We start from the raw sequence: 17579 nt of genomic DNA on the forward strand, positions 1-17579 counted from the left end.
ATGCATTCTTTACATCTAGTGTAATCAATGCACAGTAACTTATATCTCTCCTATTCAAACTACGCGCTATCTTAGCCGTTTCCGTTACCGACCGAATTGCTTCGATGGTAGAACGGCCTTTACGGAACTCATACTGGTTGCTTGATAAGCCCACAGTTAGACTCGCTACAAGATTATCTACACAGAAAAAAAAATATGAAAAATAAACAGCGCTTAAAACTTGACATGCGAAAACTTACGCCATTCTACGCTGAAATGCTTCTCTTGCTAGCAAGATTGCTTACAACTTGTATGCAATATTGACGATTCACGTCGAATATTGTATACATTTAGGCTATATCCCGTATGAAATTACGCTAATAATGGCGTTCCATTTATGTGCATGATTTTAAGCGTAAATTTCAGTGGATTTTTCTATCTGTGTAACACTAGTATACTGCCCTTTGCTCCATTTAGGAGGACAGTAGCAGCTTCAAAAGTAAGCTTCGTTTACCTTTGCTATAACAAAACCCTCATCATCAGGACGGGTCGGACAGCAAGCCAACATCAGTCTTATTCTCGTGTATCGGCTGTCGTAGCAGCGCTTGCGCTGCCTCACAGGGGTTGAGATTTAGCTGAGCTACTTGCATGACCGAGCCCGTCTGGAGGCCGGACAAGCCTGCCCACCGGAAGGGGGTTTGTTGTCTATACCAGGACCACAGATCAAACACCTCGGCACGGCCTGGCAGGTGTGAGCCTTGTGTCCTTCAGTTCCACACCTTCGGCAAAGCCGACTCCAATCAGGACCTTTGCAGTTATATGACTTATGTCCGTAATCGAAGCACTTAAAGCAGGCTGGAGGTTGTGGTTTCCGCTCACCGAGCATACCGACCAACCCACCTTCAGCTTGGCCTTATCCAATATCTTCTTGGCGTCAGCCACAGGTACCTAGAATGAGGCAACTTGCGTTCCAGCATAACCTTTCTGCAATCGAATTGCGGTATCCTGGATTTCAACGCCACACTGATCTCTCAGTGCAGCTACTAGATCACCGGCATCGGTATTTTCGTCTAGGCCTTGGCATTAGATTACCTCTACTGGGCATGAAGCTCTCACCTCACCTGAACCGCATCACCCAGCACCTCTTCTGCCAACTTTTTATACGCGGAACTCTTCCGCGCAGCATCTCGCTTCAGGACGAGGATCATTTCGCCCTTCTGCGTTCTGCGGATGCAGTTGACATCATCCCCTAGGCCAGTGAGCTTTCTATCGCCCCGCAAAGCCTTCAGAACGTCAGCATAGCTCTTATCATTAGTCTTGACGATAATTGCTTCGCCTCTGTTTTTCCTGCCATGACCATTGGAAAATGTGCCCTTTCCTCTACGGCAGAGCTTTCCAAACTTTTGGGTATGCGACCCACCTAGCAAAATTCTATATGTCTCGCGACCCACCTATGAAAAAAAAAGCATTTTACCAAGTAGTATTAAGCATTAATTGAATCAGAATGTCATCTGTTTCGGCAAGTTTTACAAAAATATTCACGTTACCTTCATGTACAATAAATGTACATAAAATGCGGTTTGAACTTGGAAATATGTTCCTGAAAAAAATGATCAAATGGTTCGGCATTCGAGCTGCAATTAATATTTATTCTACCCGACCCACCAACAATTCGCTCACGACCCCCCTGGGGGTCGGGACCCACAGTTTGGGAAACCATGCTCTACGGGCAATCTCCTTCTTGGCCAATGGCGCCTTCACCTCTTTTACCGCTTTTCAACGACTTCGCCTAGGTTCCGGCGAACTTCGGTAGTCCTCGTAGAAGGAGGAACTGGTTTCCGTCGTTCCTTGGGGTCGGAAACCTGTCCAACCTTCTCCCGACGGATCTTAGTAGCCTTCTTCTCGTGCAATACCGGCTTGGCGCTAGCTCTCTTCAGGTCGGTTGCCATACTGACCTTACTTAGCTTTGGAGTTGCTCCAGTGACAGCCATGCGTCTACGAAGTTCTGCAGTATGGTTTTCTGCCAGCTGCTTTTCTATAGTAAGGACTCGAATCTTCAAATCGGCTTCCTCCCTGGACTCCACTTGGCTCACTGCCAAGTGCCAACTCTTTCTCCTCGGTCAGTTGGCGGATCTTTCGTTTCGCCTACTTACTTGCCTGCATCAAGGACTTCCACTCCTGCTTTGCCTTTACAACCATGTTGCAGAGGGTCAGCACGGACTTCCTAAGGTCATTGCTGTACTTCCCGCGGCTGTCCAGAAAGGACATGATTACGTCCGTTAGGTCTGTAATCACCTCCATTTTCTGGCCTCTGCTCTTCTTGTGACTGGTCATCACTTCCGTGATGACTCTGGTAGCTCCGTCCATCTTGATCTTGATTGGCAGCTCCTCCGACCTGTCACGCTCTTCTATCTCGCCTGTATCTGGCGATCGGTGGGGCGACCTGTTAAGGCCACTTCGTCTGGCGAAGGGATCCACCCTTTCGTCAGACGCTTCTCCCTCTCCACTCAAATTTGTTTTTTTTGGTTTGGTCGACATTTTGGTCCCACGAGTCACGCGAGAAAATAGGTCCGCCACGCCAGAGCTCCGCAATAACGTGGTAAGGGAACGCTATACTGTGAGGGGTCCACATGTACCCCACATGCTCCGTTAGCAGCCTGCTATTTATTTCACCCCTCAGACCATGCATTCCCTTGGCACGGGTCGCTTGATACCGTAGGATTAGGGGTTAGGGGACGTCATATTATTAGCTGCTCTGAAGTGCTCCTGATAATAGATTTACACCGCAATGTAGTGGGGAACTAGCGATGATGATGTCTTTCTCGAAAGAATCGATGCATATCGCTTCAGCGTAAGAGATTTCAACTATAATTGCCTACCGTTTTCTTACGCTTTCTAGATAAATGATTGATCAAAGTTATCCCAAATTGAAAAATAAAAAAACTCGACAATAAACATTTTTAAAAAAAGTTTTAAATTATCAAATAATCAAAAACAATAGCTTTATATTATGTTCTACATCCCTCTCAACGTCGCCCTCGACAAGTCAAGCTCTCGGCGAAGTCTACTTCTTCTTTTTTGTCGAAAATCGTTTCGCCGTGGTTTGACGTTTCATTTTTGCTATGAGAGTAAAAAGAATAAAAACAATATTATTTGAAAACGGGTTTTCGAACTTCTCCTTCTCACTCTTACAAAAAAATTGTTTTGTGCTGTGCGGTGAGATGAAACGGTCAACTTCAACTTCGCGAAAATTTGGCCTCCGATTCGGTCGCGATTTAAATAGTGTTATTTATTTATAACAGTATAGCAGTGCCAACTGTTTGCAGAAAAGCGGTCCTCAGGGTCCAGGATGCTCTAACCGTGCCGGCCATCGTTCACCATCCGAACCCACCGCAGCAGCAGATACCGTTCCTGGCGGCGGATGCTCTCTCGCCGGCGTCACTAACACCTGCGGTGGCCAGCAGTTTCTGCAGACTGTTGAGTCCGATGAAGAATCTTATGTTACGCTGGCGGCAATAACGCATTCGTCCCTCCCAAACGCCCAACGCAGCGACCTCACTGTAGACCGCAGGAACCGATGCCACCACTCTGACGCCATACGCCGCCCTGTTCCAGTTTGGCTCGGCGGCAGCAGCAGCATTAATCACAACGCCTTTACCTAATCATACGATGCAGTGGCCTCGGCCGCTGGGATCCCGTTCGGCAACGTGGTGTCGCCAAGCTTTGGTGTCGACAAGCAATTCAACCTGTCCAAGGCTTTGAGTTGTTCGACAATGTGGCCTCGGCACAGGCCGCCATCCAGGCGATGCACGGTTTCCAGATCGGCACCAAGCGGCTGAAAGTGTAGCTGAAGCGTACGATGGTCGCATCGAAACCGTACAAGAGCCGGAAGTGGAAAAAAGTGTGAGGCAGGAATTCTAAGCGCTAGTCGCGAAATTGCTGGCAGTAAAATCCTGATTGAGCACGGAGGAGTTCCAGGACTCGGAGGAACCAGGATGCAATCGCCTTCCAAGTGGCCTCGACGTATACGAAAAGTTTTATTCGTCAAATACCATGACGGTGACAGTCTGGTAGGAAAGGAGTCGTTTTCTTCAGGCAACCATACAAGAGGTAAATGTTTAGTTCTGTAATTCTATTTCTAGAAAATATACATATATCTATTTCATACACATAGGTCGTCTCTAAGCTAGGAAGGCCTTGATGCTTGAGACAAAACCACAGTTTGTCGGATGGATTATTCTACCGGAAGGCAAGCTGCCGTAGGTCATCTTGATTTCAGAGGGGTCTGACGAATACGACGGAAATAATTTACAACATGAAGCTACGAGAAGAATTTCTGTATTTTCGATTCATCCCGGATTTTTTAGAGCTGCTCCAAAGCCTGAATAGGTCAGTAATAATATTTTTTAAATTAACAAAACAGTTCCTTTGATAACTTGTTTAGGAAAACCGTCGAGAATACATCGGGAAGTCTTTCAGGATTTTCTTTGGAAATTCTTTCGGGTTTTTCTTCGGAAATTCTTTCGGGAATACTTTTGGGAATATCTACGGGAATTTTTGCGGGAGCTCCTACGAGAATTCCTTTGAGAATACCTACGGAATTTACTTTGGCATCCTTTGGGAATATTTTTTTTTATTGTTAGGAATGTATTTGGAAATTCCAAAAAATTCTTTCGGGAATTCCTTTACAAATTCCTTCGGTAATTGCATCAAGAGTTCCTTCATGAATACCTTTGAGAATTCCTTCGAAATCATCTCTGGGAATTCCTTCGAGAATACCTCCGAGAACTACTTCCCAAATTCTTTCAAGAATTTCTTCAAAATATCATTCGAGAATTTCTTCGTGAATTTGTGCAGGAAATTCCTAGAGAATTTTTACGGAAGTTTCTTCGGGAAATTTTTGAAAGTTCCAAGCATTCCATCTAAAAGACCCGAAATTTCTTAGAGAATTCCTCCGGTAATTTCTTCGGAAATCCCTCTGGAAATTCCCCCGGGATATTCTTCGGGAATTCATCCGGTAATTCTTTCTGGAATTGTTCCGGGAATTTCTTTGATAATTCCTTCGGTAATTTCATCGGGATTTCTTTCGAAAATTGCTCCGGGTTTTTCTTCGAGAACTACTTTAGGATTTCTTCCATGAATTCCTTCTGGATTTGCTCCAGGAATTCCTTCGGGATATCCTGTGGAACTTCCTCCGGGATTTCCTTTGGAATTTCCTCAGGGAGGAATTTCCGGATTTCAGGACAAACTTCCTCAATAACTCTGTAAGATAATAATCCAGAAATATGTCGGAGAATTCCTTTACAAATTTCTAATAACCCATCTATTCGGGAATTTTTCCTGGAATTCCTCCTGGAATTACTCTGAGAATTCCTCTAGGAATTACTCTGAGAATTCCTCTAGGAATTCCTCCGGGAATTCCTCCGGGAATTCCTCTGGGAATTCCTCCTGGACATACTCTGAGAATTCCTCCTGGAATTCCTCTAAGAATTCCCCCGGGAATTCATCTGGGAATTCCTCTGGGAATTCTTCAGGGAATTCCTCCGGGAATTCCTCTGGGAATTACTCCGGGAATTCCTCTGGAAATTCCTCCGGGAATTCATCCGGGAATTCCTCGGGGAATTCCTCTGGGAATTCCTCGGGGAATTCCTCTGGGAATTCCTCGGGGAATTCCTCTGGGAATTCCTCAGGGAATTCTTCTGGAAATTCCTCCGGGAATTCCTCTGGGAATCCCTCCGCGAATTCCTCTGGGAATTCCTCCGGGAATTCCTCCGGGAATTCCTCCGGGAATTCCTCTGGGAATTCCTCCGGGAATTCCTCCGGGAATTCCTCTGGAAATTCCTCCGGGAATTCCTCTGGAAATTCCTCCGGGAATTCCTCTGGAAATTCCTCCGGGAATTCCTCTGGAAATTCCTCCGGGAATTCCTCTGGAAATTCCTCCGGGAATTTCTCTGGGAATTCCTCCGGGAATTTCTCTGGAATTCCTCAGGAATTTCTCTGGGAATTCCTCCAGGAATTCCTCTGGAAATTCCTCCGAATTCCTCTGGAAATTCCTCAGGAATTCCTCTGAGAATTCCTCCGAATTCCTCTAAATTCCTCCGGGAATTCCTCCAGGAATTCCTCCGAATTCCTCTGGAATTCCTCCGAATTCCTCTGGGAATTCCTCCAGAATTCCTCTGGGAATTCCTCCGGAATTCCTCTGGAAATTCCTCTGGGAATTCCTCCGAATTCCACCGAATTCCTCCGGGAATTCCTCTGGGAATTCCTCCGGGAATTCCTCTGGGAATTCCTCCGGGAATTCCTCTGGGAATTCCTCCGGGAATTCCTCTGGGAATTCCTCTGGGAATTCCTCCGGGAATTCCTCCGGGAATTCTTCTGGGAATTCCTCCGGGAATTCCTCTGGGAATTCCTCCTAGAATTCCTCTGGGAATTCCTCCTGGAATTACTCTGAGAATTCATCCTGGAATTCCCCTAAGGATTCCCCCGGGAATTCTTCTGAGGATTCCTCCGGGAATTCTTCTGGGAATTCCTCCGGGAATTTTTCTGGGAATTCCTCCGGGAATTTCTCTAGGAAGTTCCTCTAGGAATTCTTTCGGAAGTTCCTCTGCGAATTCCTTCGAAAGTTCTTCTGGGAATTGGAATTCTTTTGGAAGCTCCTCTGGGAATTCCTTCGCGAGTTTCTCTGAAAATTCCTTCGGAAGTTCTTCTGGAATTCCTTTGGAAGTTCTTATGGGATTTCCTTCGGAAGTTCCTCTGGGAATTCCTTGGAAAGCTCCTCTGGAAATTACTTCCGAAGTTCTTCGGGGAATTCTTTCGGAAGCTCCTTTGGGAATCACTTCGGAAGTTCCACTGGGAAATCTTTAGGAAATTCCTTCGGAAGTCCCTTAAAAAATTCCTTCGGAAGTTCCTCTGGAAATTATTTCGGAAGTTCCTCTGGAAATTCCTTCGGAAGTTGCTCTGGGAATTCCTTCGGAAGTTGCTCTAAGAATTCCTCCGGAAAATCGTCTGAGAATTCCTTCGAGAAGTCATCTGGAAATGCCTTCGAAAGTTTCTCTGGTAATTCGCTCGGAAGTTCCTCTGGTAATTCACTCAGAAGTTCCTCTGGGAATTCCTATGGAATTTGCTCTGGGAATTCTTTCTAAAGTTCCTTCGGGAATTACTTTGGAAGTTCCTTAGGGAGTTCTTCCGGAAACTCCTTTGGGAATTCCTTCGGAAGTTTCTCTGGGAATTCATTCGGAAGTTGCTCTAGGAATTCCTTCGCAAGTTTCTCTGAAAATTCCTTCGGAAGTTCCTCTGGAATTCCTTCGGAAGTTCCTCTGGGAATTCCTTCGGAAGTTCCTCTGGGAATTCCTTCGGAAGTTCCTCTGGGAATTCCTTCGGAAGTTCCTCTGGGAACTCTCTCGGAAGTTCCATTTGATATTACTTTGGAAGTTCTTCTGGGAATTCTTTCAAAATTTCCTCTGCGAATTCCTTCGAAACTCTGGGAATTGGAATTCGTTTGGAAGCTCCTCTGGGAATTCCTTCGCGAGTTCCTCTGAAAATTCCTTCGGAAGTTCTTCTGAGAATTCCTTCGGAAGTTCCTATGGGATTTCCTTCGGAAGTTCCTCTGGGAATTCCTTGGGATGTTCCTCTGGAAATTCCTTCGGAAGTTCTTCTGGGAATTCTTTCGGAAGTTCCTTTGGGAATCACTTCGGAAGTTCCACTGAGAATTCTTTCGGAAGTTCCTCTGGGGATTCCTTCGGAAGTTCCTTTGAATTTTTTTCGGGAATTCCTTCGGAAGTTCCTCTGGAAATTATTTCAGAAGTTCCTCCGGAAGTTGCTCTGGGAATTCCTTCGGAAGTTGCTCGGGGAATGCCTTCGGAAGTTGCTCTGGGAATTCCTTCGGAAAATCTTCTGAGAAAGTTGCTCTGGGAATTCCTTCGGGAAGTCATCTGGACATACCTTCGGAAATTCCTCTGGTGATTCGCTCGAAAGTTCCTCTGGGAATTCCTTCGAAAGTTCCTCTGGGAATTCCTTCGGAAGTTTTTCAGGGAATTCTTTCGGAAGTTCCTCTTGGAATTCTTCCGGAAGCTCCGCTGGGAATTCCTTCGTAAGTTCCTTTGAAAATTCCTTCGGAAGTTCTACTGGACTTCCTTCGGAAGTTCCTTTAGGATTTCCTACGGAAGTTTCTCTGGGAATTCCTTGGGAAGTTCCTCTGCAAATTCCTTCGGAAGTTCTTCTGGGAATTCTTTCGGAAGTTCCTTTGGGAACCACTTCGGAAGTTCCACTGGGAATTTGAAATTTCATTCGGGAATTCCTTCGGAAGTTCCTCTGGAAATTCCTTCGGAAGTTCCTCTGGGAATTCCTTCGGAAGTTCCTCTGGGAATTCCTTCGGAAGTTCCTCTGGGAATTCCTTCGGAAGTTCCTCTGGCAACTCTCTCGGAAGTTCCATTGGGAATTACTTCGGAAGTTCTTCTGGGAATTCTTTCGGAATTTCCTCTGCGAATTCCTTCAAAAGTTCCCTTTGGAATTGGAATTCGTTTAGAAGCTCCTCTGGGAATTCCTTCGCGAGTTCCTCTGAAAATTCCTTCGGAAGTTCTTCTGAGAATTCCTTCGGAAGTTCCTATGGGATTTCCTTTGGAAGTTCCTCTGGGAATTCCTTGGGATGTTCCTCTGGAAATTCCTTCGGAAGTTCTTCTGGAAATTCTTTCGGAAGTTCCTTTGGGAATCACTTCGGAAGTTCCACTGAGAATTCGTTCGGAAGTTCCTCTGGGGATTCCTACGGAAGTTCCTTTGAATTTTTTCTGGGGAATTCCTTCGGAAGTTCCTCTGAAAATTATTTCGGAAGTTCCTCCAGAAGTTGCTCTGGGAATTCCTTCGGAAGTTGCTCTGGGAATTCCTTCGGAAGTTGCTCTGGGAATTCCTTCGGAAAATCTTCTGAGAATTCCTTCGGGAAGTCATCTGGACATACCTTCGGAAATTCCTCTGGTAATTCGCTCGAAAGTTCCTCTGGGAATTCCTTCGAAAGTTCCTCTGGGAATTCCTTCGGAAGTTTTCCAGAGAATTCTTTCGGAAGTTCCTCTTGGAATTCTTCCGGAAGCTCCGCTGGGAATTCCTTCGCAAGTTCCTTTGAAAATTCCTTCGGAAGTTCTACTGGACTTCCTTCGGAAGTTCCTTTGGGATTTTCTACGGAAGTTCCTCTGGGAATTTGAATATTCATTCGGGAATTCCTTCGGAAGTTCCTCTAGAAATTATTTCGGAAGTTCCTCTGGGAATTCCTTCGGAAGTTCCTCTGGGATTTCCTTCGGAAGTTCCTCTGGGAATTCCTTGGGAAGTTCCTCTGCAAATTCCTTCGGAAGTTCTTCTGGGAATTCTTTCGGAAGTTCCTTTGGGAACCACTTCGGAAGCTCCATTGGGAATTCTTTCGGAAGTTGCTCTGGGAATTTCTTCGGATGTTCCTCTGGGAATTCTTTCGGAAGTTCCTCTGGAAATTTCCGGAAGAATTCCCAGAGGAATTCCCGGAAGAATTCCCAGAGGAATTCCCGTTGGAATTACCAGAGGAATTCCCAGAGGAATTCCCGGAGGAATTCCTCCGGGATTTCTTCTGGGAATGCCTCCAGAAATTCCTCTGGGAATTCCTCTGGTAATTCCAACGGGAATTCCTCTGGGAATTCTTCCGGGAATTGCTCTGGGAATTCTTCCGGAAATTTCCAGAGGAACTTCTGAAAGAATTCCCAGAAGAACTTCCGAAGAAATTCCCAGAAGAACTTCCGAAGGAATTCCCAGAAGAACTTCCGAAAGAATTCCCAGAGCAACTTCCGAAGGAATTCCCGAAAGAATTTTCAAAGGAACTTCCGAAGGAATTCCCGAAAGAATTTTCAAAGGAACTTCCGAAGGAATCCCCAGAGGAACTTCCGAAAGAATTCCCAATGGAACTTCCGAAGTGGTTCCCAAAGGAACTTCCGAAAGAATTACCAGAAAAACTTCCGAAGGAATTTGCAGAGGAACTTCCCAAGGAATTCCCAGAGGAACTTCCGAAGGAAATCCCAGAGGAACTTCCGAAGGAATTCCCAGAGGAACTTCCGAAGGAATTCCCAGAGGAACTTCCAAACTAATTTCCAGAGGAACTTCCGAAGGAATTCCCGAATGAATTTTCAAATTCCCAGAGGAACTTCCGTAGGAAATTCCAAAGGATCTTCCGAAGGAAGTCCAGTAGAACTTCCGAAGGAATTTTCAAAGGAACTTGCGAAGGAATTCCCAGCGGAGCTTCCGGAAGAATTCCAAGAGGAACTTCCGAAAGAATTCTCTGAAAAACTTCCGAAGGAATTCCCAGAGGAACTTTCGAGCGAATTACCAGAGGAATTTCCGAAGGTATGTCCAGATGACTTCCCGAAGGAATTCTCAGAAGATTTTCCGAAGGAATTCTTAGAGCAACTTCCGAAGGAATTCCCAGAGCAACTTCCGAAGGAATTCCCAGAGCAACTTCCGGAGGAACTTCCAAAATAATTTCCAGAGGAACTTCCGAAGGAATTCCCGAAAAAATATTCAAAGGAACTTCCGAAGGAATCCCCAGAGCAACTTCCGAAAGAATTCTCAGTGGAACTTCCGAAGTGATTCCCAAAGGAACTTCCGAAAGAATTCCCAGAAGAACTTCCGAAGGAATTTCCAGAGGAACATCCCAAGGAATTCCCAGAGGAACTTCCGAAGGAAATCCCATAGGAACTTCCGAAAGAATTCTCAGAAGAACTTCCGAAGGAATTTTCAGAGGAACTCGCGAAGGAATTCCCAGAGGAGCTTCCAAAAGAATTCCAATTCCCAGAGGAACTTTCGAAGGAATTCCCAATGGAACTTCCGAGAGAGTTCCCAGAGGAACTTCCGAAGGAATTCCCAGAGGAACTTCCGAAATAATTTCCAGAGGAACTTCCGAAATAATTTCCAGAGGAACTTCCGAAGGAATTCCCGAATGAAATTTCAAATTCCCAGTGGAACTTCCGAAGTGGTTCCCAAAAGAACTTCCGAAAGAATTCCCAGAAGAACATCCGAAGGAATTTGCAGATGAACTTCCCAAGGAATTCCCAGAGAAACTTCCCAAGGAATTCCCAGAGGAACTTCCGAAAGAATTCCCAGTGGAACTTCGAAGTGGTTCCCAAAGGAACTTCCGAAAGAATTACCAGAAGAACTTCCGAAGGAATTTGCAGAGGAACTTCCCAAGGAGTTCCCAGAGGAACTTCCGTAGGAAATCCCAAAGGAACTTGCGAAGGAATTCCCAGCGGAGCTTCCGGAAGAATTCTAAGAGGAACTTCCGAAAGAATTCCCTGAAGAACTTCCGAAGGAATTCCCAGAGGAACTTTCGAAGAAATTCCCAGAGGAACTTTCGAGCGAATTACCAGAGGAATTTCCGAAGGTATGTCCAGATGACTTCCCGAAGGAATTCCCAGAAGATTTTCCGAAGGAATTCCCAGAGCAACTTCCGGAGGAACTTCCGAAATAATTTCCAGAGGAACTTCTGAAGGAATTCCCGAAAAAAAATTCACAGGAACTTCCGAAGGAATCCCCAGAGGAACTTCCGAAAGAATTCTCAGTGGAACTTTCGAAGTGATTCCCAAAGGAACTTCCGAAAGAATTCCCAGAAGAACTTCCCAAGGAATTTCCAGAGGAACATCCCAAGGAATTCCCAGAGGAACTTCCGAAGGAAATCCCATAGGAACTTCCGAAGGAATTCTCAGAAGAACTTCCGAAGGAAGGATCTCGCGAAGGAATTCCCAGAGGAGCTTCCAAAAGAATTCCAATTCCCAGAGGAACTTTCGAAGGAATTCGCAGAGGAAATTCCGAAAGAATTTCCAGAAGAACTTCCAAAATAATTCCCAATGGAACTTCCGAGAGAGTGCCCAAAGGAACTTCCGAAGGAATTCCCAGAGGAACTTTCGAGCGAATTACCAGAGGAATTTCCGAAGGTATGTCCAGTTGACTTCCCGAAGGAATTCTCAGAAGATTTTCAGAAGGAATTCCCAGAGCAACTTCCGAAAGCATTCCCCGAGCAACTTCCGAAGGAATTCCCAGAGCAATTTCCGGAGGAACTTCCGAAATAATTTCCAGAGGAACTTCCGAAAGAATTCTCAGTGGAACTTCCGAAGTGATTCCCAAAGAAACTTCCGAAAGAATTCCCAGAAGAACTTCCGAAGGAATTTCCAGAGGAACATCCCAAGGAATTCCCAGAGGAACTTCCGAAGGAAATCCCATAGGAATTTCCGAAGGAATTCTCAGAAGAACTTCCGAAGGAATTTTCAGAGGAACTCGCGAAGGAATTCCCAGAGGAGCTTCCAAAAGAATTCCAATTCCCAGAGGAACTTTCGAAGGAATTCGCAGAGGAAATTCCGAAAGAATTCCCAGAAGAACTTCCGAAGTAATTCCCAATGGAACATCCGAGAGAGTTCCCAGAGGAACTTCCGAAGGAATTCCCAGAGGAACTTCCGAAGGAATTGCCAGAGGAACTTCCGAAGGAATTTTCAGAGAAACTTGCGAAGGAATTCCTAGAGCAATTTCCGAATGAATTCCCAGAGAAACTTCCGAAGGAATTCCCAGAGGAACTTCCAAAGGAATGCCCAGAGGAACTTCCGAAAGAATTCCCAGAGAAACGTCCGAAGGAACTCCCAAAGGAGTTTCCTGAAGAACTCCCTTAGGAACTTCCAAAGTAATTCCCGAAGGAGCTTCCGAAAGAATTCCCAGAGCAAATTCCATAGGAATTCCCAGAGGAACTTCCGAGTGAATTACCAGAGGAACTTCCGAGCGAATTACCAGAGGAATTTTCGAAGGCATTTCCAGATGACTTCTCGAAGGAATTCTCAGACGATTTTCCGGAGGAATTCTTAGAGCAACTTCCTAAGGAATTCCCAGAGCAACTTCCGAAGGAATTCCCAGAGGAACTACCGAAATAATTTCCCGAGGAACTTCCGAAGGAATTTTCAAAGGAACTTCCTAAAGTTTTCCCAGTGGAACTTCCGAAGTGATTCCCAAAGGAGCTTCCGAAAGAATTCCCAGAAGAACTTCCGAAGTAATTTCCAGAAGAGCTTTCCAAGGAATTCCCAGAGGAACTTCCGAAGGAAATCCCATAGGAACTTCCAAAGGAATTCCAGAAGAACTTCCGAAGGAATTTTCAGAGAAACTCGCGAAGGAATTCCCAGAGGAGCTTCCAAAAGAATTCCATTTCCCAGAAGAACTTTCGAAGGAATTCGCAGAGGAACTTCCGAAGTAATTCCCAATGGAACTTCCGAGAGAGTTCTCAGAGGAACTACCGAAGGAATTTCCGAAGAAATTCCCAGTCCCAATTCAAAATTTCCTGAGGTATTCCCAATGGAATTTTCGGAGGATTTCCCGGAAGAATTTTCGTAGAATTTCTACTCCTTTTGTTCAAAAATGTTATGATTTTTCATGAATGTTTACATCTTCACATAAAATTTCATATTTCTCAAGAATTCAGCTATATTTACTCATAATTAATCCCTTTAATTTAAAATTTTCCCAGCAACCGTGGAGGAACAATTTTATGCTTCGTTATCTTCGTGGGTTTTGAATCAAAACCGTTGCAACATCCTTCTCCGAGTTTTCTTCGACTCAGCAACGAACCTGCACCAATCTTTACTAAGGCAATTGCATCCGGATTCGACTGCTTAGCTGATGGTTAGTATCCTTCATCATATTTTGCAAATTTTATTTTAATTTCTTCCATTATTTACAGCACCGAGCGTAATGAACGAATCGCGAAACAAACTTCCTCTCTCGGGCATTTTGGCGCAACGATTCGTGTATTCCGTTTGCTTGATACTGATCCCGGAAAAGCCAGACAACGATGATTCCGACATAAATAATTATAATAAATTGTAAAACGTCGCTACTGGAAGTTTAGAATTTTGAGATGAAAATTATATTCAATAAACAATGATAAAAAAAATGTAAACAACAGCTCTTATGAGAGCTTGGCGACGTCTAATAATCTTTCTCTTTCAGGCGCATAGAAAACCCTATCCTTTCTATGCGCTTGAAAGAGAAAGATGATTAGACATCAGCAAGCTCTATTTCATGAAAGAAAACAAAAACAAGAAGAAGAACCCCAAATCAGGAGCTCGATGTGGCTTGACGTTCCATAGCAGGACATCGGACCCATATCAGGCTGAAACGTCAAACCCATTTCGCATGTTCGAAGTCAGACGGGCTCGACGCAAACGGTGCAGAATCGCGAGATGTAAGGCGGATCCTCTTGCTCTGCTCACTCTCAGATCAGGCTCTGTCGCACTGATCGGGGCTTTGATATCAAGCTCCTGTCGGACTCAGATTTCTTAGAGGGAGTACTCGTCTAAAAAATACAACCCCCCACAACTTGACACTTGGCCTTAGTTTCGCGTACCCACTTGCAAATCGCAGAGGGCGCTTCGAAACATAAACAATGGGTTATCCTACACTGCCGCCACACTTTTCCTCCGTAGAAACCATGTTTTTTGTTTCGTCATTTTGTTGTCAACAAACAACGGAGCGTCATATGGGTAGGGTGAATTGGTAATTGCAATTAATGAAAATATTCTGAACAAAACTTCTAATATTTTAAATGTTGAAACTTGTTGCTTTGGAAAACGAGATTTGTTTTATGTATCGCCCATTTAATTTTAGACAACGAGTTCCCACTGATCTATGCAGTTTTAATAGTTGAATCTAAGAAGTTAAATTTAATAGCTGTATGAATGATTATTCTTTATCATACAGCTTCATAACTTGATTATCATAAAATGATAAGATGTGAGAACAAAGGAACTAGCGGTTGATTTGATACTATCATCATGAATATTTTTTCTATAGATTTTCGATAGTTTTGTAGAGTATTCAAATCGATGTGCCATTTTAATTAAATAAATAACCACCATAGTTTATTTTCACTGCGCGTAATGATGTAAGGGTTTAACGGGTTTGTTAATTGTAGCAAATCGTCGGTGCATATTCTTAAATTAACGCTCGGTACGATAATATCGGCTGCAACATATTTTTGCGTGAGAGAAATCGAGAAAATTCCCAAACTCAAAATTTCATGTTAAGGTATCCTCACACCTCGGGAATTTTTTCCCACGTGTTTTACATATTATGTGATGTTGGGCACGAATTATTTCAAAATGGGCACGGATAATCATAATCTCGGCCCCGTTGAAAATACACGGGAAGCGGGGACCAAAATCCGGCGGAAAGTTTTCCTAAGGTGTAAGGTTACTTTTACCTCAAAGAAAGCCCCTCGTTAGTCCGGCTAATTCAGATTTTTCTAGAATAAAAAGTACAAAAACTCATTTAAATAATAAAAATCACAAGTTTGACAAAACCAATTAAACTTATTGAACCAAAATTTCGGGGTACAGTGATATCGTACTACAGATGTCAAGTTGTTCCCGGGTTGGTACCCTTTTTAATAATTGTTTCGAATAATCCTGCAACAAACCACGTTGTTGTTATATCTATATTTTAAACACCCAGCCCCGTAGTGCTTGAGTATATTCGAGCCTATACCAAAATAACTAATAAGTAAGGCAATTGTGTTATTAACAGTAAGAAAATAATAAAATTAGGTTTTTCTTTATCCTTTTACGCCATAATCGAGAAATGCTTCCGATATAAGTAAGTTTGAGAGAACCACCTGAACAGAGATGCCAGATTTATAGACATGTCTTGAATTTGAAGACATTTGAATCTCTGTGAAGACATTTATTTCGTGAAGACATTTTGAAGACTTTTCAAAATATTTGAAGACTTTTCAAAATATTTGAAGACTTTTCAAAATATTTGAAGACTTATCTACTTATTTGAAGATACTTGAAGACAATCAATAAGCCAGCGAGAGAAAATACAATTTTATTAGTTATTTATAAGTTTTGCGACTTCTATATGTAAATTATATAAATATTACAAAAGTTATAATAGTCTTTGTCTCGGGCTTAGAATCTCAAACACAAACATACATTCACACTACCGGTTGATAACTGCTACGCATTTTAGACCTCATACGCACTTAACTTTGAGTTGTACACTAGTTTAAAAAATTCACCATGGCAGCATTCGTTTGAATTTTACTTGGCGGCGGCTGATCGATCTAGTTTGCGGCAAAAATAGACTGAATTCTATGACTTGATTTAATTATTTCAACCGTTGAGCTAGAACCAGATTTTTTTTTCTAAATTCCTTCCGAATTCATCTTATCTTTTCGGCATTTGCCTAAGGCCGAAAATCTCGTAAATAAAGATAATTCAATTCAATTCAATTTCAGCATTTCCATGTAACATTCCTCTAAATATCCATTGGCAAACTCCCGAGGATTTTTAAAAGAATTTTCAGTAAAAATTTAAAAGATTTTTTAATGTAAAATAAGGAGAATTTCCAATGAAAATTTTGAGGAATTTCTTGTCTAAATTCAAGAGAATTGAAATGGAAAATTCAGTACAAATTAACGTGGAAATTTATAATAATTTCCATAAAGAAGAAATTAATTTGCACAAGTTCTTCTAAACTCCCACAATCAATCCCTTGTAATTTTCACAAGAAATTTGTCAATTAATTCATCAACAAGAAATTGAAATTGTTTTGGTGTTAAATGGGATATTCCTCAGAATTTGCATAGTAAATTTCTACGGGAAAATCTTCTTAAAAGAAATCCAAAGAAATTCCACAAAAAATCGGTGGAATTTTTATCAAATAATCAGTATAAAATTCAGAGGAAACTTGTTGCACACTTTCGTTAAATTCTTCCTTGAATTCCTTTGGTAATTCTTCTAGCAATATCTTTTGACATTACTCCAGTGTTTTCACAGTATTCTTCTGAAGTTCCTCCACGAATTTGTCCGGAAGTTTCAGGGATTTCTCCGAAAAATCCTCCAAAAATTTCTTTGCAATTTCATCTAGAAACTCCTCCGTAAGATTGTCCAGGTATTCCTGCGAAAGTACATCCAAGAATTCCTTCTGAAGATCTTCAAGAAGTTCCTCCAGAACTCTTCTGGTAGTTCCTTCACAAATTCCTTCAGCAGTTCTTCCAGGAATTCCTCCGGAAGTTCTTCCAGAAATTCTACCGAAAGTTCCCCCAGTAATTTCTGCCGAAGCTCCTCCAGGGGTTCCATGAATTCCTTCGGAAATTTCTGCAGCAATACCTCAAGAAGCTTCTTCAAAAATTCATCCAGAACTACCTCCAAGAATTCCTCCGGAAGTTTCTTAAGAAATATCTTCAGGAATTCCACCGAAAATTTCTTCAGTAACTCCTCAGGAATATGCTTCAGAAATTCATCAGGGAAATCCTTCAGGAATTTCTCCAGAAAATTCCTCCGGAATTCATACTGAAGTTTCTACAGGATTTGCTTCTTGAGTTTCTCCAAGAATTCCTCCTGAAAATCCTCCAGCAATTGCTGCAGGGAGCATCAACCACAAACCTGGAAAATATCAAGAAAATATGCACTTCTGTCTGATCAAGACGCTGCAGGAATTGTTCAGGGATAGCTCCATGTCGCGTCTGTCTTTTCTGAATTAGTTAGCTGACAGGTGAGTTCCTTATATTTCTACTTAGCATTGATTAATCAACAACCGATGTTTTCTCGTTGTTTCAGTGT

The 17579-nt window shown here is 43.1% G+C and overlaps 1 protein-coding gene across 1 annotated transcript; it reads left to right on the forward strand.

The window, feature by feature from the left end:
- Positions 1-3447: 3447 nt before the first annotated feature.
- LOC134216563 (uncharacterized) lies at positions 3448-14109 on the forward strand. The gene is made up of 4 exons (XM_062695421.1): positions 3448-4089; positions 4154-4368; positions 13481-13635; positions 13694-14109. Exons 2-4 carry the CDS (start codon positions 4295-4297, stop codon positions 13837-13839), a joined length of 375 nt encoding a protein of 124 aa, XP_062551405.1. The 5' UTR covers positions 3448-4089; positions 4154-4294; the 3' UTR covers positions 13840-14109.
- Positions 14110-17579: the final 3470 nt, after the last annotated feature.

Source organism: Armigeres subalbatus, chromosome 2 (assembly GCF_024139115.2).
Source record: "Armigeres subalbatus isolate Guangzhou_Male chromosome 2, GZ_Asu_2, whole genome shotgun sequence".
In the NCBI taxonomy this organism is placed as follows: domain Eukaryota; kingdom Metazoa; phylum Arthropoda; class Insecta; order Diptera; family Culicidae; genus Armigeres; species Armigeres subalbatus.